Source organism: Sphaeramia orbicularis, chromosome 7 (assembly GCF_902148855.1).
Source record: "Sphaeramia orbicularis chromosome 7, fSphaOr1.1, whole genome shotgun sequence".
NCBI lineage: Eukaryota > Metazoa > Chordata > Actinopteri > Kurtiformes > Apogonidae > Sphaeramia > Sphaeramia orbicularis.
Genome location: NC_043963.1, coordinates 47,536,246 through 47,558,844, shown reverse-complemented (window position 1 = coordinate 47,558,844; position 22,599 = coordinate 47,536,246). Strand labels below are relative to the sequence as shown.

The 22,599-nt window shown below is 39.8% G+C and overlaps 1 protein-coding gene across 5 annotated transcripts in view; it reads left to right on the top strand.

Moving 5' to 3' along the window:
• The window catches only part of tns2a (tensin 2a), a 77,059-nt gene extending 57,735 nt beyond the window's left edge, over positions 1 to 19,324 (top strand). For 4 of the 5 annotated variants that reach the window (XM_030139160.1, XM_030139158.1, XM_030139157.1 and 1 more), the window contains 16 exons: positions 30 to 90; positions 1,299 to 1,374; positions 1,702 to 1,831; positions 2,676 to 2,741; positions 2,936 to 3,052; positions 3,374 to 4,948; positions 5,815 to 5,980; positions 6,650 to 7,791; positions 9,214 to 9,345; positions 9,500 to 9,595; positions 11,221 to 11,298; positions 12,177 to 12,254; positions 12,346 to 12,514; positions 15,122 to 15,190; positions 15,471 to 15,500; positions 18,519 to 19,324. In XM_030139160.1, the coding sequence (XP_029995020.1) occupies positions 30 to 90; positions 1,299 to 1,374; positions 1,702 to 1,831; positions 2,676 to 2,741; positions 2,936 to 3,052; positions 3,374 to 4,948; positions 5,815 to 5,980; positions 6,650 to 7,791; positions 9,214 to 9,345; positions 9,500 to 9,595; positions 11,221 to 11,298; positions 12,177 to 12,254; positions 12,346 to 12,514; positions 15,122 to 15,190; positions 15,471 to 15,500; positions 18,519 to 18,657 (4,124 nt within the window). In that variant the 3' untranslated portion in view covers positions 18,658 to 19,324. The remainder of the gene's footprint in view (positions 1 to 29; positions 91 to 1,298; positions 1,375 to 1,701; positions 1,832 to 2,675; positions 2,742 to 2,935; positions 3,053 to 3,373; positions 4,949 to 5,814; positions 5,981 to 6,649; positions 7,792 to 9,213; positions 9,346 to 9,499; positions 9,596 to 11,220; positions 11,299 to 12,176; positions 12,255 to 12,345; positions 12,515 to 15,121; positions 15,191 to 15,470; positions 15,501 to 18,518) is intronic. The other variant, XM_030139159.1, reaches the window with a different exon arrangement.
• The last annotated feature ends 3,275 nt before the right edge of the window (positions 19,325 to 22,599 follow it).

Below are 22,599 nucleotides of genomic sequence, written 5' to 3'. Positions count from 1 at the left end.
TAAATCTCCTTCTTCTTTTTCCTCTCTAGGCTACTACCCCTTCGTGAAGATCTACCAGTCTATGCAGCTGGTCTACACTTCAGGCATTTAGTGAGTCCTGTTTGCTGTCATATGCTCAATTGATAACACAGATAAACTCTGCAGTTGAAGCGGATTTGTTGCCTTAAGGGTGTTCGCTGTGTATGAGCTGAGGTTTCAGCACCGTCACAGTCGAATTAAAAAAGACAAGGGTAAAGAAAATTACACAAAGACGCCTTATTCAGTGTAGCTTATAACGCTAATCCTCCAGTGTTTCAAAGCTGGGCTTCAGTTTAGAATGCAAATAACCAAAATAATACTTTAAAAATTTATTTGTAGCTTCCTTGGAACAATGTCTACAAAGTCTGTTCACAGTTTTTAGATATTTTGATTTTACATTTTTTTTTAATTTTTTGAAATATAAAAGAATGCCTTTCCTTATAATTGTCCATATTTTGATGGTTTATAACATGGAAATGGTTACAGATATTAAGTTAGTTACTACTGAGCACTGATAGGAAGTCATATATGGACTTTCATTTGGGTTCATGACCTTTGACCTTCGATGACCTTGAAGGGTAAAACTCAAAGTGATCAATGTTTACATTTTCAATAAACAACTACTTCAGTTCAAATTTTTTATGTAGCTTCCAGCTGCAGTATGACCGCAGCAGCAACAAACATGGAAACGGCTTCAATGCTTCATGCTGCTGCTGTTGCTGCTGCTGCGTGGAATTCCAAAAAAGCCCGAGTGACGGCTTGGTTTCGGTTTCGATTTGCTATGCAAACAAATGGATTGCTTGTGATGACATACACTTCAAAGTTCACCTTGAGGGGAGGTGTGTAATCACAGAAAGACTAACAGATTTGTGATACTTAGGCTATTACTCAGGTTTTACAGATTTGATGAAAAATTGGTGACGAATGTCATATGCAGCTTTAAAAATTTGCCTTTACTTATAATGGGTCATATTTTAATGGCTTATAACATGAAAATGTTTACAGATGTCAATATAGTTACTATTGAGCACTGATAGAAGTCATATATGGACTTTGATTTAATTAGTTGAGTTCTCCTCCAGTGAAAGTACCACCTTCTTCTATTGGGAGATTGACCTCCTGCGTCAAGGCCACAGGACTGTAACATAGCAGCAGAACCTGACAACTTGCACATTCAACTTGTTATTGATTCTTGATAGAACATGCTGGTGAGATACAGGGACATTGGTCCTATTTTTAACTTATCTAACAGGCTTGTTTATGTACTTATGTTTATGTAGCAACCTTCAGGGCACCGGAGGAAGGCGTCTGTGTGTGACCGTTGAACCAGCACTGTTGCTAAAGGGTGACATCATGGTGAGTTCACATGGGAAGGAAATGACAGACCCATGACCTCAGATAATACATCTCCCAGGGAGGGGGCATCATCATGACTTAATAACTTTATCTTCAACATACACCAAAAGAACACTCTGATCCCAAGTGTCCATCTTTTTGCTAATAACTTAATTTAGTTACCACATTGTCAGCAAGGAATTATAATTTGTTTGTTTTGTGCAGTTAGTCATTTTGAAACTGTAGGTGTGACTAGTTTTGGAAAAGCCTGAAATGTACCGCCCCAACCCCTCATTATCCCCTCATGTAGTTTGGACTGTTTTTGCCCCCCTCTGCTGCCCTCTGCAGGTCAAATGCTACCACAGACGGGCCCAAAGTGCTGACAGAGACACTGTGTTCAGGCTGCAGTTCCACACCTGCACCATCCACGGCTCCCAGCTCTGGTTTGGCAAAGGAGAGCTGGACCAAGCTTGTACTGGTGAGTGTTTTAAGGCAGTAGGCAGTAGAAAAAGAACAGTGTAATTATGGGGAAAGTGTGTAGCGACAGAAACGCTACTGTACTTACAAACAATTTCAGGCATTCTATGAAACCTGAACCTTGTTGTACAATGGCTGCATTTGTATCTGCAGAGATTTAAGTGGCTGTTAAGGCATGATTATTTAATTGCAGCAGGATAATCACTACATCGAGTTAAGTGACATAATAGCGGCTCACTGGAATTAAGTTTTGTTGGAATGATTTACAGTGGTTTGTTACATAGAATAGTCTCTAAATGCTGTGGTTGAATAAATCCTTAAATAGCTCTAGCTTAATTCCCATCCTGGACATAATAACCGCCCTCTGGAGGCCGGTATAGTGAGAATGAGTTGTACTGCAGGCAGTGGGAGTCTGTAGAGTAAAGGACTTCTACAGAGTGCTGGTCTATTGCATAAGCCTATAATGAATATGCTCATTACCTCATTTCCTCATTAGTTTCACTTTAGCTGAAATGATAGAAGATTGTAGCTGAGAAGCCAGTCTGTAAAACAGATGAATATGCAGTGGTGAGTCCATTAGGCTCAGTGAAGTATTACAGATATATGTAAAAGCACCACTGTGGGTTGATTCAACTCACAACACATCTGTGGAAGACATTAGTATTAGTTTGATACATTGGAACAGAACCAGTGTTTGACTCCCCCAAATTACTCAGAGATTACACTTATATTTGGAAATTGTACCATATCAAATGCCATTAAACATATTTTTCTTTTAGAAAAAATATGTTCAGCAGAGTTGATGCACAGCACAGTGTAGAACATTTTCTCCTTTTTCTCCTTAGATGAACGTTTTCCATCTGATGCAACAGTGGAGTTTGTCTTCTCCTCTGGGCCTGAGAAGATCAAAGGTCAGCTTTACTTCTCATTCCTTTTCATTTATTCTACCACAAAAGTTCAGTATCTCTTTGACAAATCTGTGGAAGAGGAAGTTTTCTAAATACTTATTACTAAAAAATACTTGAATACTGATGTAGAATATGTGAATGCAAAGCAATGAGAGCTTTGAGAGAATTAAATGTAAGTGGAATGTGTATTTGCTCAGGCCGTGAGTACCAGAAGAACGATTCAGCTGTTACAGTCGACTACAACACTGCAGACCCGGTGGTCCGCTGGGACTCCTACGAGAACTTTAACCAGCGGTATCAGGACAGTCTGGAAGGTAACAAATTGGCTTTAATAAATACTGCCAGCCATACTCTGGATATGCCACAATCACAAAAAGTTGGCACTTACACTTACATTTTTGGTTCTACTTACCCATCTCCATCTGTTACTAGCAGCCATTTTCAACTCAGTTGAGCTTTTACAATGTATAAAAACTTTTCTCCATATAGCAACTCATTAGGCCAGTAGTACGTTATATAATAACAAAGTATAACGTCTATGATTAATGCACTGCTTAACTACAATGTCTAATATAATAACAGTGTTTTAGAAAATGCAGTTCTTTTCAGTTAGCTGTCCTGTTTGTGTCTGTTAGATATTGCCCACACCAGGGGTCCTGTCGATGGCAGCCTTTATGCTCAGATAAAGAAGCGCAGAGGTCCCGGCTCAGGTTCTCTCAGTTCAACCAATGGCAGCAGTCCAGGGCCTGGCATTGTAGAAGACAGACCCAATCATCTCATCACTCAAGGTTCTGACTCTGGCCTCTCCGCCCACTCCAGCCATTTCAATCAACCATCTGTCCACCCTGACCGCCAGGAGGAGCCCATTCATCCTCCACCTCCAACCAGACAAGAGCAAGAGGAGCTGGAGCGCCTCCTCGGTGGCATTGAGGGACACCAAGACGGAGAGCGAGAGACGGCCATCTTGGATGACGGTGATTCCTTACCTTCAGAGCGAACCGGAACGCTGAGGCTCAGTCGGTCGTGTTCCTGTCGGGATGGGTACCGATCCCAGCGCTGCGCCGAGCCGGGCTGCGACCGTACGCTCCTCATGCCCAACGGCTACTGCCTCGATCGGGCTCCCGGCACCAATGGGCACCATGGCGCGACCCCCTCCGCCAGCCCCAACTCAGCCGCTCCTCCATCACACATGGATCTGTGCCAGCACTACAGCCCACACCCACACCAGTCCCTCCCACCACCAGACCTGGTGTGGGATAGGCAGAGTGGGCCGCCGCATTACCTACACCGCTCCTGCTCAGAGGCTCCGTCATCTCGCCATATGTACCCCTACCCATCCCCAGATCTGACCCCTCACCCTCACAACCACCCACTGCACCATCCTCTGTCTGCACCAGGTCGCATCTGCTGCAGAGACGACGACTACCCTCCCTATCACCACCCTCCTCCACCTCACAGCCACCATCCTCACCCACACCACACTAAACCCTCCACCAGTCCCACCTACCATGACATAATGCTCATGGACGGTCTGCCCCCGGCCGGCTGCCCCTGTAGGGACTGCAGCATCCGCAGAGAGGACTCAGCCGCCTACCACGCTCTGAGACTGGAAAGAGCTGAAAGTTTCCATTGGGACAGAGATGCAGAGCTTCAGCAGCGGGAGGTGGGGCTTAGGAGGGCCCGGGAGGCGGAGTTACCACATGGATCTGAGCTTCATTGGGAGAGGGATCCCGGGTTGAGGCGAGGCAGGGAGCTGTCCCTCCACTGGGAGCGGGACAGGGAGGCTGAGCTGCAGTGGGAGAGGGAGAGGGAGGCTGACTATTGGCACAGGAGGGCCACCGTAGCCTCTTATGGCCCACAGGGTCACGACCTACCAGCCTTTACCTTTGATCCCTTGCCATCTGGACACCCGGCTTACCCAGAGGCGTCGAGGTCCCACGCACACTCGCACCTGGACCTGAAGTACAGCAGCAGCAGCAGCGGTTACCAGACGCCCCGGCAGGTGTGCCCTTGTTCACCGTATCAGCCGTCCCCATCCGAGAGCAGGGGCTATGCCTCAGGATACCAGTCTGAGTCCACGTCCCCTTTGCCACCCCCTTCCTCCATGACGGGCACCTGCAGCCACGGCAACAGGCCAATAGAGCACAACCACCACCACCACCACCACCACGCAGACTTGCAGCAGTCATATGGCTCTGACTCACACACTGGTGAGTCACATTAACGTAGAAATACACTGGGAACTTGACCATAATCAGCAGCAACATGCACTGCATCACGTAAGCTGAACTAAATGAATGCTTTACACGTTACTCACAGATGGCATCTTCCTGGGAATAGACTCCTGTTAAGTTTCAAAACTTGAACAGTTGACACTTAGATATTAAGCCAAGGATTTTAAAGAAACATGAGCTGTATTTACATGTACACTAATATGCCACTAATGACTGGTATACTAGCCCAGTCAGAAGAAATGCCTTGTAACTACCTTAATCCAAAGAGTCCTGCTCAATTCAGCCCAGTTGGGAGGAATTTCCTATCAGGTTGAGAGGGGTGTTTTTAATTATCAGTTCAAAAGGAAAATATCAGCACCTAATAGCCATGTAAATACTTCACCAATAGATGCTTGGTTTCACATTAAATTATGTTGTAAATTTCTTGGATTAACAGAAGCATGACAGATAAATAGGTTTGTAGCTGATATAGCAATTTAAGGATTGGTGAAGAGCTTTATTGAAAAAAAAAGTCCCAAACAATGAATTGCTCTAAAAAGAATTTAGAAACATTACATGGAATCAACCAAATGTCATCATGGAATAAAGATATTACTAGATTGCAAATTTCAAAATGATGTCTAAAAGTTATTGTCTCATTAAAAGCTCTTTATCATGTAAACATAAATACTACCCGTGCTGTTCCTGTAGATAGCTTCAGTCTCCAGTGAGGCTATTTTCAGTATAACTGCTGAAAATTAATATTAGTTTATAGTCCTAATAATTGAAGTTATTGTCAAAGGAGGTGCTTTGACCTCAGGCAATGCCTTGTTCAATAAGGCTGCTGTCCTGTGATTTCTCAGATGGCCTTCGTAGTTCTGGTGAAAGTGTAGGCTGGAGGGACCACATTACCCATGGTTCTTTCAAGAGGGTTCACAGAGATGGTCACGCTGCTTGTTCTACACCGTCTGACATGTCCGGACCACCTACACCTGTCCACACCAGCAGCCCTCTACGCACCCAGGAAAGGTATGCACTTGTATTCTTTCAGCGTCAGACATGCATTCATGGATATTTATGCACTCAGTATTCATATTTTATGAAAGTATTGGCTCAAGTATCACCATTTACACCCAGACACGTTACATTCCCTTGTAACCAGGCCTGAAAATGGACCACTATTACCAATAGTATTATATAGTGGTTAATTTGGAGAGCTTCTTTAACTTTGGCTTTATCAAACTACCCTCCAAATGCATCCAGAACTTCTTTTTTTATCCAAATAATCAGAGCTGTAAAACAACATAAGATAAGATAAGAAATCCGAAAATATACACTTGTGAAACATAAAAAATAAAGACAAAAAAGAAGTATTTATATCAATTTAGATTTAAATTTAAATATTAGATACATATTTACAATGTGTTTACACATGCACATGCTACTTGACTTGAGGGAAATCAATAAATTAATGGTCTTGTAGACTATTGTCTTGCAAGATAAGGCAGGAATGTATAATGTTTAATAAATAGTGGCTAATATGATACTTAATGTATGCTTTTAAGAAACTAGTTAAAGGTAAATATGTATATGTTAATATCAAGTGTCACCATAAACATATTCAAATGTGAATGCAAAATTTTCCCTCATAATGGTACCCATACTTTGTTGACTAATATTCATGTTTGTTCATTGAAGTCCCAGTCCAGGTGGGAGGGACTATGAGATCCGGACTACAGACATCATCAGCAGTGACTATGAGGGTCCACAGCCTCAGAACGGACATTGCCATGTTGATAACATTGTCCAGGATTCTTCAGATTCCCAAAGAAGCGGCACAGAATCCTCATCCATCTCCCAAACTACGAAGGACACACAGTCACCGACACCAACTGCATCTGCACAAACAGAAACCCAGAACCAGTGCACCGCTCCAACCGAACTGTCCTCAGCTTCTGCTCAGCAGCACTGCAGCTCCGCAGTGGACCCAAACACACAGAACCCAAACCCCACGGCTCCTGACTCTATGACGCTGAGCACACCAACCCAGAGCCCCTCCCCCATCCAAGCTTCACCTGCACCAAACACATGCCCCCAACCCACCCCGGTCCCTCTTCACCCCTCAGAGGCTGCTGCTCTACCTTCTACTGCAGCCCAAGCAGTGTCACAGCCTCAGAACCAGACCCAGAACCACACAGGACTCACCTCGGTACAGGCCGGTGGATCCTCTCCAACTAGGGAATCTCACCTTGAAGCGCAGAAACCCGCTACGCCCACCAGCCCTACGTCTCCTGCCTCAGTTTCATCCTACGTCCAACCTCCGTCCGTCAGTATGGAGGGGTCTCCGGTCTCTGACAGCCCTGTTCCAGGCTTTGCCACCCTGGGCAGGAGGTTAATGCTCAGCGGGTCTGACCCCCATCATCCAAACCACATCCAGCCGCAGCCGCAGGGACCCGCACATCAAACTCTGGACACTAATAAGAGGCACTGCTACCCCACTCATGGCCCACAACTGCACCCATCCCACTCCAACTACTCCACCATCACAATCCCCCTCCCCCACCCACAGCCTCCACTACCTGAGAAGCGCCACCCGCCTTCTCAGTCACTCAGTGACGGTGTGGGGGCACAGAGGCCAGCGACTGGCCAAGCGCCTCCGTCCTCCTCTGCCAACCAGCATCAGCACCACGTCACATTCTCTCCCACTGTGGGGGAAATTGCACCATCGGTTGGTCAGAGTGAAGTTGTGGCGTCTGTGGACACTGAGAACAGGGTCAGCGTGAAGTTTGTCCAGGACAGTTCAAAGTTCTGGTACAAGTCTGGCATCTCCAGAGAGCAGGGTAGGTTCAGATTTATCAAGCCTTAAGTGATGTAAAACACTGCATTATGTAATAACTGAACAAAAATGCAAAATACTTTCACCTCATTATATAAGAACACCCACATTTTTAAATAATCAACAGCCTGAACACAAAATTTAATACATTACATAATGTGGTAGTTGTTACAAAATTACAAAAGTTCCTCCTTTAGCAGCTGCATTTTTAATGAAGTCAAGGTTTTTGGCACTATAGTCACTATAATAGTCAGTCCTGCTGGAAAATAAAAGTGTGAATGAGTTTTTCCAGATCAGCTCTGGGCCTGAAGTCCCTGAGTTTTGCTATACATGTACTTGCATTGCTTTTATGGTGAAAATGTAATAATATGCTGCACGTGCACGTTGAGTGTTTGCCTCATTTAATCCACCTCTATATGGACACTATTAGTTACATGAAGCCCATCCAGACGGTACTGGATTTGTTTCCATGTTGGCTGTATCATAGACTCATCAATGGCATCAGTGACATCAGTGATCTTTAGCGTCAGGTCGTTGATGTCCCGTATCTTTGTTCGATACATGATATCTTTAACATAACCCCATAGAAATAAATCCAGGGCAGTGATATGTAGTGAACGAGGTGTCCAGGGAATTGGACCATCCCTTCCAATCCACCAGTCTGGAAATGTTTGATTTAGAACCCACCAACATGTTGTCCCCAATGTGGTGGTGCACCATCTACCTGGAGAATGATGGTTGGTAGAAGGTCATCCAGCTGTGGTGACATATTCAGTCAAAAGGTCAAAGGTCAGCATTTGTAGTAATTGATCTGTTGTTGAAGAAAAATGGAGTAGTGATTCAATTGAACATGATCCCACAATGTGATAAAAGACTGTGATAACTACTGAGTACATAGAACAAATTTGATTAACATATCTCATCAATTACTTTTGTAATAAATGTTTTAAATTGTAAAGACACTTTTTGGACACCCTGTATAATAACCACCAAAAATTGATTTCTTCATAGATGCATATTTTTAATAAAACTAACTTTGGATAATGCTTTTTTATTTTAGTCTGCTTAGGGTTAGACCCCTTCGACCATAAGTCGAAGCAAGGTTGTCTTTTTATCACACTTACCTACAAATACAGCTGAACTCGAGGACTATGTATCAAAAGCTGATCAGGAAAAAATGAATTAATTTCTGCCAGTGTTGACTCATAAAGATATGGCTCATCAAGAAAACCATCACCATATAAGATAATTTATTACAAAACACAGGGAAATGTACATCAAGTTCAGGCTCTTAAGTATTAGAAATTATGGCAGATTATTTCAAAAACTGCAAAATTATTACATTTTGTCAAGTCATTACATAATAGGTACTTTAACACCATACACAAAAAGGTAAGTTAAATAAGTTTTATTTTTTTGGATGCAGCAATCACAGCATTAAAGGAGCGAGAGCCTGGGACTTTCCTGATCCGGGACAGTAACTCCTTCCAGGGGGCTTATGGTCTGGCCCTGAAGGTGGCGACACCTCCCCCCAACGTCAACAACCACAGCGGCAAAGGTGAAACCACACTTTCAGTGATTTGACAGCAATTCCACTTGTTCTTTACAATGTTCTACCTTGGATTTTCATTTTTTGGCTTTTCTAACTCTTTGAGCAGCAGCTCTCTGTTCGCTAAAGGATCATGTTTGCAACTCATCTTTCTGCTTTACAGTGAGCGACCCTCTGGAACAGTTGGTCAGACACTTCCTGATAGAAACAGGCCCTCGAGGAGTGAAGATCAAAGGCTGTCAGAATGAGCCCTACTTTGGTGAGCTTTTGGGAATACTTTCACATCTCTAAACGAAAATCTACAGCAACATACCCATGATTTTTTGAAGGTCCTAAAAAGTATAATCAGAATCAGAATACCTAGTTCATTTAAGCAAGAATCTATTCATCTATTCAAGCATAATAAAAAGTAGCAGGAAGTAAATTATCAATATAACAAAAAAGAGAACTAGAAAAGAAAAAGAAAAAAAAAAAAATTATATATATATATGTCACAGTAGAGATTGAAATCCAGTAGGATTCCTAATCCTACTAGGACAGATAGGAATTGTAGTTTGTCCTAGGACAAACTAAAATTTCAATCTGTCCTAGTAGGATTTGTAATCCTACTAGGACAGATAGGAATTTGTGTCTATGTGTCCTAGATTTGTAATCCTACTAGGACAGATAGGAATTTTAGTTTGTCCAAGGACAAACTGAAATCCTACAAGAAATTAGGATCTGAAGATTGGAATTCCAATCTGTCCTAGGAGAATTTAACTCATAATGGCCCTATGCAAATGTGTCCATTTACATACCAATGACATTTACATACGGCCATTGAATAAGGTTGGACCAAACGGCTGGCACCCTTATTACAATGTGTATTAACCTAAGGGACATATACTGTATCTAAGATATGAAAATAATTCAGCTGGAATAGTGATGGCGATATTGTATGCTTACCTATGCTGAAATTGACTGGAATTTTGGGTGTGAAATGATTCAGTCTATTTTCCATACATTTTGATATAATCTGACATTCTCCTAATAGAATTCGAGATTGTCCTGACAGAATTCTTTTATTTTTTGCCGTAGGACAGACTGAAATTCCAATCTTCAGATCCCACTTCCAAATAGAATTACAATCTGTCCTAGTAGGATTGCAAATTTTCCTAGGACAGATTGGAATTCCAATCTTCAGATCCTAATGTCTTGTAGGATTTCAGTTTGTCCTAGTTTTAGTTTGTCCTAGGACAAACTACAATTCCTATCTGTCCTAGTAGGATTAGGAATCCTACTGGATTTCAATCTCTACTGTGACATATATATATATATATATATATATATATATATATATATATATATATATATATATATATATATATATATATATATATATATATATATATACACTCTTAAGACACATTTAGAACAACAATTTGTACAATATGTACTAGACAATATATTATCAATATGATTAAATTAAAGAAATATACATAAATAAGTGAGCAAAAATATAGTTGTGTTTTTAAAAACTTTTGTAATCTTTTTGTGATCTGCTTTTAAATGTCTTTGGCTGAAGCCTGAGAACAGTTTAACCCCCAGTCCATGTACAAGGCAATATTTGTAACCTCTGGGTATGAGGCATTAGAGTTACATGTAAAGTTACCATAAAAAAAACATCAGCATCCAGTTCCTGCTTAATACCAAAGGGCAGGGTAATATGGCCAGAAATATCAGAATGTTGATTTTTATATCAGTCAGTGTCGAAAACAGATAAATGTTAAAGCAATGTTTCAGTCAAGTTTAAAAGCATATGTTTGGATATGCATATGTATGTCTTGTAGTTGCTGAAATTGTTTACAAGATGATGGTCATTAACTGGTGTTGACGTGTTTACAGGGAGTCTGTCTGCCTTAGTCTACCAGCACTCCATCACACCCATCTCTTTACCCTGCGCCCTGAAGATCCCAGAGAAAGGTCAGCACTGCTTTTTAGATTCAGTTAATCCTTTAACCCCTGATGTGTCTGTGGTGAATGTTCTGGATGTTTATTTTATTTGAAATATTTATAGAAATTCAACCGTTTGCTTGTAGGAAAAATTTAAAAACACACTGATAGAATAGACCTTGTTCTTTCCATAGACATCTGAGCATGCTCAGTGCACCCCTGGCTGCCTGTGTAATGGGGGCAAAACACAGAGCTGTAAGTGGGACTGACTGACTATAAAAATAGACAGTTTGGGCTTCTTTTTTTTTTTTTTTTTTTTTACATTGTTTTCCTTGTCGTTTTTGTTTTCACTGTTGTTTGCAGAGTTGTCATGATTTCCTTTATTTTTTTTTACTGAGTTTTACTGAGTTTTGACCATGTAACTGCTTTTTGGAGTTCAACCAGGTGCCAAAAAGCAGCTGGACTGATTTAGAAAAAAACGAGCCCCAAAACTGGGCAAACTACTGGGGCAAAATTCAAATCCCTGTTGTTGTTCAGTGTGTTCCAGTTCACAGTTCATGTTCAACATCCTAAATCTCTTATTGATGTACACTCTGAGTGCCTTATTTAGTAAAAACCTGTAAAATTTCATTTCCTCTCTTTGTCTTTTTCTGTTATTTCACCCCGTTTTGACCCTAAAACACACAGTAAAACAAAACCACTGAAGAAAAGGAACACAAGCACATACTCACAGCAGCTTTTATGAACCTGAAATGGACACAAATTCACAGCAGCACGTTTACCTGGAATAATGTCTCAGAGGTTAAAGGGTTAAAGTCTGTTAATATTAGATCGAACAAACAGTTCGCAAATGGCACCAAGTTTAGAATAATTTCTGTGGTAACAGTGTCCATCCTCCATCTTGGTAGATCTGATTGGAGAGGTGACGGAGGTTCAACCAGTGAGTCACATCAGCACCGCCGCCGACCTCCTCAAACAAGGAGCTGGTGAGATGACGTCACATGAAACTAAACCGCAAACCTTACACATAAGACAGTTGAGTTTCATCACATGTGCTGACTTCTCCTCCTCCCTCAGCTTGTAACGTTCTCTACCTGAACTCGGTGGAAACTGAGTCTCTGACCGGCCCTCAGGCCATCGCCAAGGCAACAGATGCCACTCTGGGCCGAAACCCCCGCCCCGCCGCCACCGTCGTCCAGTTCAAGGTGACGTCACAGGGCATCACGCTGACCGACAGCCAGCGCAGGTACGTATAAGAACACTGTCACATACAGACAGGAGGGTTTTTAGTGTTTGCATTTTATTATCTCATCAGCTGATAGGTCATGAGTTATTGTGAAGGCACTGTGTCCGGCGTCATCTTCATCAGCAATTCCTTGAAACATCTTCTCTGACGAAACTACTGGTCAGATTTGTTTCAATTTTTTTTCTTTTTTTTTTGTTTTATTAAATGAGCAGTACATAATAAAACATGTGAAAGACACGATAACAAATAAGACAAAACAGTAACAGATACTAATTACATATTCATCATTATACATTGGTGTGTGTGTGTGTGTGTGTGTGTGTGTGTGTGTGTGTGTGTGTGTGTGTGTGAGAGAGAAAAAAATGAAAGAAAAGACGAAGGAGTTGGTTACAACAATAAATGATAATAAAAAAAAGAAGGGGAAAAAATCGTTATCATTAACAACAGTGGTAATAATAGTGATGATATTAGCATAGTAAATCATAATGAACAAAAATACATAACTAAATAACCAATAATACTAATAATAACAGCCGGATAAAGGGTACTGATAGAAATGGATAATGTTATGGTTGTGCAGAGGGTGCCTCTTACAGAGACAAATATCAAATGTTTCAAATTTTTTATGTTGCTTCCTTGGGACAATGTCTAAAAAATTTGTTCACAGTTTTGAATTTTTGACAAATTTTTGAAGTATGTAAAATTTGCCTTTACTTTTAATGGTTTATAACATGGGAATGCTTTAACACATCAATATGGTTACTATTGAGCACTGATAGGAAGTCATATGGAGTTTGATTTAATTAGTTGAGTTCTCCTCCAGTGAAAATACCACCCACTTCTATTGGGTGATTGATCTGCATCCAGACCACAGGACTCTAACTTAGCAGCAGAAATTCAACTTGTTATTGATGTTTGATAGAATATGCCGGTGAGATACAGGGCCATTGGTCTTATTTTTTCAGTTGACACGTGCTCCTGTCCTCTTAATCATTTGATGTGAGGTGGTCATTAACTGATAAAAGTCAGTGCTCTTTAATATTACTATAAGCTCTGACTCTGGGTTCAGGCCAATAATGACATTCAGTAGCCTAACTGTGTTTTATTTATTTATTAGGATCCCCATTAGCTGATGCAGTACATCAGCTACTCTTCCTGGGGTCCTCCCATTCCAAACAGACATTCAGTATCCATTTCCAAGCATAAAGACAATGTGATTCACCTTTATATTTCCTTCTTAAGAACACTCAACAGTCAAATAAAACAACATTAACATAATAACAATACTACAAGATCAAATTGAAAACAACACAAACAAACAAAAAATAAGTAATAATATTAAATAAATAGAACCGATGCACTCTCTCCAGGAATAACAGGAAGCACTAAACCATTATGAAGTAAATACCTACTGCTAGATGTTTGGCTTCACATTTCTCCTCTGCAGATAAAATAGCTTTACTGCCATCTACAGTCAGGACTTCACACTACACTCATAATATCATCTTTTGGTCTAATCCTGCCTTCACGTGCTACGGGAATTTTGGTAAATACTAATTACGAGCTCAAAAATTGCTCATGAATGTCCCCTTATGTTATATTTTCCAATGTAGAACTGGTAAAAGATTTTGATGCAGGAACTGCCGAGATGAAAATAACCTTTGAACTTTTCAACATGACAGAGAGCACTGAGGTATTCATCATGAATGATAAACACTGCTTTTATTAACGTTCTGCTGCTGTTAGCTGATGATTTTGCACATTTATAGCATACACAATTTACAAAAAGAAATACAGATGCAGATGAATTAACACGCTCAAAACCCAAGTAGCAGGTTATGATAAATAGTGTGTCAGCCATGATTTCGCCACAACAGCAAAAGCACTTGAACACAATACACTCGTAATGTCATAATTTCCAATAGCACACGAAGGCAGCATTAACCTATAAAGACCCAATCATCCACTGTCAACCAAAAGTATCCACTGATCTAAAATGTTTAATAACTTCTGAACCGTTAATTCTGTCAAAACGTGTAAATAATTGGCGTAAAATACAGTTTGTCATCTTTTCATGGTCATCAGATATGACCCATTTGGATGTTCAGAGGCTCCGTAGTGAATGTGGAAACACTGTCATCTTCTATAACACTGATTCACCAGTAAAACCCATGCAGTTTGATCAATGACAGTGGATGGAGATACTTGTTTTTATGTTCAGTTATTGACATCTTTGATGAAAAAAGTCACTTTTCTTCTTTTTTCTTATTTTCTGATATAATAACCCACAACTTTAATCTGAACTTTTATGAACATCTACAAGATCAGTGATTTAAATACAGGAAAGTACATGATTTACACTGAAAAAAGCTAAATAAAGAGGATAATATTATATAAATTGTGCTAAATCACTTAAGAAAGGTTAAATAGAGGGAAAAATGCATTTGGGAGCTGCCACAAACATAACACTGGCTCTTTATGGGTTACCTCTATAAAGACCCAGTACATCCACCCCTATACAGTATACATGCTAATTCAGCAGAATGTAACATTTCCCTTGTCATGAACCCTCCATGTCTCATTCTTTATTTTGTTTTTTCTGTGCAGAGTTTTCTTCAGAAGGCATTACCCCGTGAACAGTGTAACCTTCAGCAGCATCGACCCTAAAGACAGGAGGTACGTGATGAAGACCAAACAGGTGGACTCATGTGTAAACAGATGCAGAACTAACCTGTAGAACCACACCTACAAGCCCAGTACATCATTCCATACACCGGTTCCATGCTTTGTTTGCATTTGTGAGCATGCATGAGAGGCCGGTCCTTTTAGTTCAGATATGATGTGTGACTGTGTGCATGCTGGCCGTGGCTGCAGCTGAACATCAGCTTGTTTTGGCCGCTCTGCCTGCATGTCCTGCGTCTGAGTCTGCCCTCTTCTCTCTCTCTTTTGGCTTTAGGTGGACTAACTCAGACAACACCACTGTTAAGTAAGTGCTCTGTTTGTGTTTAGAGTGAGGACAAGAACCCAGGCATGTGTTTAGAACATTGGGAGAGCCTGTGCATGGCATCAGATTGGATGTGAGCCTTAGCAGAATCATACCAGCGTACATGATTTAACGATGAAAGAGATCATCACCACATCAGCATTTTACTTAAAACTAAATCACCTCTAGACAGTTGTAAATCACAGACAATATTAGGGCCAATATCACTGTAAGGTGCCTTTCAGACTTTAAAATGTCCGAAAAAAACCATGAGATTTTGCGCTTAACTTTATGTTCAATGTGTTAAGTCGACTGTAGGCTGTTAGTAATGCATGTTGGTCAAGCGCACACATTTTTGATCATTTTTAATTAAAGTACAAGCATACCACAAAATATAAAACAAATATGTCCACCCTGTTATTGACAAATACATGTAACAACTAGAAGCACTTGGAGAGCGCAGACCTCCACCAAGGCCAATCAGTGGGCCCCCCCACCCCCCCACCAACCCCGATCACCACCAAAATTTAATCATTTGTTCCTTGTGCCAGTATCAACATTTCCTGAAATTTTCATCCAAAGCCATCCATAACTTTTTAAGTTATCTTGCACACAAACAGACAGACAAACAGACAGACAAACAAACCAATGCCGACAAAAACATAACCTCCTTGGCGGAGGTAATGAATGACAGGGTGGACAGTTTTGGCTAAAATTAGCATTTACTGACCAAATGTTGGACCTTGAATTGGTCAGTAGGTCATCTTTGAAAAGGACTTTGTTCAACAAATATATTAAGAATTTCTGAAAAATGTTATATTAAATGAGTGATATTTTGCTTTTTTTAAAATGGAATTATGCATTTTAAAACATTTCCCCGTAGTCTACATAAACCGTAAATGGTATACCTGGGTCTGAATTCTTCATTAATTCAACTCCAAAGGTCCATCTTCAACCCTATTTCTGACTAATGACACCAGAAAGGTCATTTTGAGCGCTGGCCCTTTAAATACACATGAGCCACTTGAGGCCCCACCCCCTCCAAGTTGTTGACTGTGCTGCTCTGTCCCGTTCAGCCTCTTGTGTTCGAAGTTTGGACATATTTTCAGTATGGACTACAACTGCTGCTGCTAACAAACAGTTATGTCGTACTCGGAGAAATGTTCGACAGAAGTCTTGACCTTTTATGTTCAAATGTCGTGACGTAACTAGTCATAGACACAACAAATTAAGACGGAATTAAAACAGGTTGTAGAAATCCACGCAATTTTTTGCCAAAATGAATATAAAGATAGCTTTGCAGCACCTGGAGGGTTCAAATTCAAACTTTTTGAACTATTAGGGTCCAAATACACGAATGAATGTACAAATGAAAGTGGGTTTAGCAAAATATGACCCCTTAAAATGATATTTTGTGGTGACAGGGTGGACATGCTAAGCTTAACACTAGGCCTGTAACGGTACACGTACCGAACCGAACTGTTTCGGTACGCACCTGTTTGGTTCAGTACACAGCTGTACCAAAACGGCACAGTATGATGAGAAAAAGAAAAAGGATATAAGGTTAAAAAAACCAACAAATATGATGTGAACCTGGAAGGAAGAGACTGAAGACCCTCCACCATCAGTCCAGTCCAGTTTGGATCAGTTCAGGTTCAGGTGAAAGACAACAACGAGGAAAGAGACGTTAATAAGACGGACGTTGTTTGGCCCCTAGGAACTACGGTAGTTCTAAAACACTTACACTAGCTCTGTCTGTCTGTCTGTCTATCACGCACGCTGTACAACAGAGGAATAAATAGAACGTTGAAAGTATGTAAAGTTTCACTTTCATTTCACAACAGCATTTGTTACGTTAGTTATGGACCGCACCCCCAGGTATATAACTACCCCCCGGCTCCACCAAAAAAAAAATAAAAAATCCCCCGTGCACACAGGCACGCACAAATACACACAGTGTCCTAAACAGTTTGTTCTCTGTCCTAAAATAAATAATTTGCTTCATGGTGTTGTCAAAGTTTCTCTTCAGTTTGTTTAAACAGAATACCAGTTTATCCTCTTGTTAATGCTGCACTTCATGTGGATTTTTTTGTTATTTTTATGCAGAATGTGAACTGACAGAACTGTGATTAGATTTTTCTTGTTTGTTCAAAACTACCTTTCAGGGAAAAGTGCAATACTAATGTTTAAAATACATTTAGTAATATTAATAATTTGTTTTATTTTCTATTTGATTTGTAGCAGCAGAATTATATTATTCCTGTTTTTCTATATTCTATTGTCTCCAAAAATTGGGGGAAAAATGTTAAAAAAAATTCATAAATGCATTAATAGACATTTTGAGGGGTGTTCTTTCTTCCCGTACTGAACTGAAAAAAACCGAACCGTGGCTTTGAAAACCGAAAACGTACCGAACCAAAAATTTTGTGTACCATTACAGGCCTACTTAACACATCTAAGTACAAACACAAAATGCTAAATGCTCTCGTAGACTATAATTATTAGATTATTAAAGGGGCGATTCTCCCAAAGGGACAGGGTGGACAGCACTTTCAAGCACATGTGTAGAATGTGAAATATTATCATGAAAATAAAATAATAAATATAAAAATTACTTGTTTTTATCCAAAAAAAACTTGTTGAGTATAATGACGTAAATGATCTAAAAAGTTGTTTTTTTTTTTAACACTTATCAAACTCACTAAAGTTACAAGGGCAGTGTAAGGGACATGCACAAATCATGTACATTCTCTCAAAGAAAATTGTGTAAAACAATTAAATCAAATTTCAAGAGGTTTAAAATTGTACTGCTGTATGTGTGTAAGTGTTTGTCCGTTCAGAATAAAACCCCAATCAATCATGTCAATTTTTTTTGCAGCGTGTTCAAGGTGACAGTTAGATTCACCGAAGGCACCTTATTGTCTTATTGACCCATGAACAAATTTATGTCTGAACGTCTCCACTTCCTCCACATTCTCCTTCACATCAAATCTCTCTATTTATTTGCCTTTTTTTCCTCAGGGTGTTCGGATTTGTCGCTAAAAAGCCAGGCAGTTTAGCGGAGAACGTCTGCCACCTGTTTGCCGAGCTGGACCCCGAACAGCCTGCACCCGCCATCGTCAACTTCATCAACAAGGTGATGCTGTCACAGCGGCGGTAGATGGCCTCCAAAACAGAGAAAACCAACCTGCGAGCAGACACACAGTGCCATGCAGCGTATCCTGTGACAGTGCAAAGGCATCTGTGTTCATAATGAGCCTTTGTGTTGTATCAGTGCTTGTGTTTTCCTGGAACACACATGGGCTCTTCGTCCAATAGTGGTAATAGAAACAGGCGGAAGTGTGTGTTTTAAGAACCTGAAATGTTGACACTTCCTCCAGGAAGCTGCAGTAGAGTGACCACAACACTCACATTAAACAAACCCTGGAAATTCTGCACAAACTTACAATTTTATCTGATCACTGCAGATTTTCTGTCAAGTTTCACCATACGTCACCAAAAAGACAGAACAGCGTTTCCTATTAGTAGTGATTTTTATCTGTTAGTTTTTGTGCTTGGCAGAATTTTTTCATTGACAAATAAAAAAGGTTTTGTTAGAATATGTGTAAACCTGAGACGCCGTCAGTCACTGATGGCTACTGATGGGCAGTTTTTCACTTCAATAACAGTTGTCCCTTTTCCTAAAGCCATTCCTCCAGTTATGTAATGGTGTTTTCACAATTTACCAGCAGCTTTTCTAAAAAAAAACCAAAAAAAACAAAACAAGAAAAAAAATACTTGGAGTGAATTAAGTAAAAACTACCTCCAACTCCCAGAAACAATTACTAAAAAACATAATCTAATGACAAAAAACCATACTAACTGTTGTAGTGTAGTGTGGCATTGTTACAGCCTTAAATGCCTGATATCAAGGCAGCTTTTCTTTCTTTTCTGATAAAATACATTACCAACAAAATCTGTTTCATCTCTAAATGAAGAAATTGAGGGACTTTTATTACTAAAAGGAATAACATGTTTGTGGAATGAAAATGCAAAGCACAAAACATTCAAATATATTCTGTCACAGGACACTGATAACTTTTCTTTTCAGTATTCAACAGTATGAAAATACCAAAAAATATTCCTCACTATATTAACTCTTTAGGGCCAAAGCCTCAATACAGCAGCAAGCAATTTAACTGAGTGAAACAGACAGCTTTTTGAAATACCCCAGCACCTAAAGGGTTAACAAAAATATTACACACAACAAACCTCCAGCTTGTAGGACCTGAGTTGAAACATGATAAAAACGTTCCTGTCAGTTGTTGACCATTATCAAGATAAATGTCACATCAACATTTCATTAAGTTTAAAGGCTGATTTTTGAGAGTTGAAGAAACCAGAGTTACTTGTGGTTTAAAATGATATTTATGGTCAGAACAAGAAAAATATTAAAGTAAAAATTAACTAAAAACAAACTGAAGCATGTTGTCAGTATTTGAGATGACAATGAAAATAAAATAAACTCTAAACACATAATTTCAATATTTATCACAATACAAAATCAGACATTTTACAGTATAGTTTTGTCACTCGGCCTCATTGGCAATAAAATGCCTGAATTCAGTGTGTGCCAATATTTTGTCCATATAGTTCATGTCTGCTTTTTAATATCTTTACCACTATAAAATAAAGTGAGTTTGGCGACGTCTACAATTGGTGAAACTACAATGTTTGGTCAATGCAGTGATAAAATTGGATTAGAAAATCTTGTGCACAATTTTCTGGGGTTGGATAAATTTGGATTAACCCATAAAGACCCAATGTTACTTTTGTGGCAGTTCCAAAATGTTTTTTTCCATTATATTTAACTTTTCTTAAGTGATTGATGACCATTTATCACATTATCCTCTGTATTTTGCTCTTTTTTTCAGTCAAAATCATGTATTTTCCTATATTTCATTTACTGATCATGTAGATGTTCATAAAAGCCCAGATTAAAGTTGAGGGTTATTATACCAGAAACAGAGAAAACTGAAGAAAAAGTTCCTTTTTCAGCAGAGATATCATTAACTGAACATGAACTGAGTATGTCCATCCACTGTCATTGATCAAACTGTGGGTTTTACTGGTGAATCAAAGTTGTAGAATATGACAGTGTTTCCACTTTCACTACGGAGCCTGTGAACGTCCAAATGGGTCATATCTGATGACCATGAAAAGATGAATAACTGCATTTTATACCAAGTATTTCAACATATTAATAGGTTTAGTGGTTCAGAAGTTATTTAGCATTTTACATTAGTAGATGATTTTGGTTGTTTGGGTCTTTATGGGTTAATTGTCACGATCAAGATATCACAACTTCCTGGAGGAAATGAAAAAGAAAACGACGTTGGTGTAAAGAATGTGTCTCTTGTTGGAGTCAATAAACACAACATTCGACATAAAAGTCATTATGAATAATGGGTTAGGGTTGTGGAACTTTAAATTCTCTCTCCAAAGCATTACCGTCGACCTGCATCTGATCATTTTGGCCACATTGAACGACCTGTTAAAATCACGTTTAATCGTCTTCATCATCAGCTTTAATGAAATCCAGACAATGACACGAGGAGCTGTTTGAACTGTTTGAAATCTCAACATATGTCACATAAACTGCCTTAAAATAAACCCAGGTGTTTATATTGTGTATGTGAAAGCACCCAGAGCCCTGACGTTGTAATTTAATGTGTGCATCTAGAGATTGTTCAGGTATTTAGACGTATGTACAGTATATTTACAGCCACTCTTACTTCATTCCCCCACAGCACCTTTGTATCAGTGTAACCCACTTTATTCCACTTAGACGACAATCATGCTTTCACTCACAAACACTAGTAACAAGAGCGGACGAGAGGCTGATTAACTCTCTACTGAAAGTCAACTCGAATGTTAACCACGAGGGTGTGAGAGGTAGCGGCCTGTGTGTGTTTAAGGTTCTGGTGCATTGAGGGTATTTTGGTAAATAGATTATAAGTAGGTATTATTACGTCCATGTGTTCGTTCTAAAGAAACGTATGTGAAATGTGGGGGAAAAGCTGGATGGGGAAGGACGTACAGTGTTAAAGCACACCACCGCCGTGACGTGTTTGGTGTTCACCGATTCCACCGCTTCACATGGAGCGGAAACACACCCGATAAGACGGATGTACTTAACCAAAGACAAAGCACTCTTGTATTAATAAGCTTTTTATCCAGTTATATTTTTGTACTTATTGCTTCTTGTATTTTTATTACGCTTTTATTTAGTGTGTTGCCTTGTACGGTAGGGAAAAAAACACTAGTTGTATTACAGTGATAATATATTGTGTCCTGTTTTCTTGTTGATCTCTATATTACGTAGTAATATATTTTCACATGCAGCTATAGTACAGTGTATGAGACATAAAAAAGGAAACTTGTTTGTTTGAGAGGAAATGCTATTTTGTATGCAAAAATGAAGAACAGAATTAAAGTGAAATGATGTGGTACCTAAGATGCTTTGTCACTGTGTTTATTTACAGTGAATAGTAGAAAAAAAGACAATAAAACAGCAGGTAAGGGTTTAATTTTGTTTATTGTTCCCTTCAGTGACTTTAAGAATATAGCGGCTATTTGTCATCAAACTTAAACTACTTAAAAGTGACTCAACTCAAGACTTTAACATAACTCAAATAACCCCTAGATGCACCCCATGGGTTTGTGGTTTATGCAGTCAAAAACACAATGTCCATACCCTAGTCCATACCTTGGGATGGCCATAGCTCAGATGGTAGAGCGGGAAGTCCAGTAACGAAGGGTTGGCGGTTCAAATCCTGCTCTGTCCCAGTCATGGGGCATCATTGGGCGAGACACTTCACCCTCCTTGCCTCCAATGCTGCTACTGACACTGGTGTATGAATGTTTGTTGGTGGTTGGAGGGGCTGTAAGCGCAGATTGGCAGCCACGCTTCCGTCAGTCTGCCCCAGGGCAGCTGTGGCTATAAATATAGTTTACCACCACCAGAGTGTGAATGAATAATGGATGCACTGTATGTGTTCATACAAAAGCACTATATAAATCTAATCCATTATTATTATTAGATGTATCCCAAGTGGTTTAT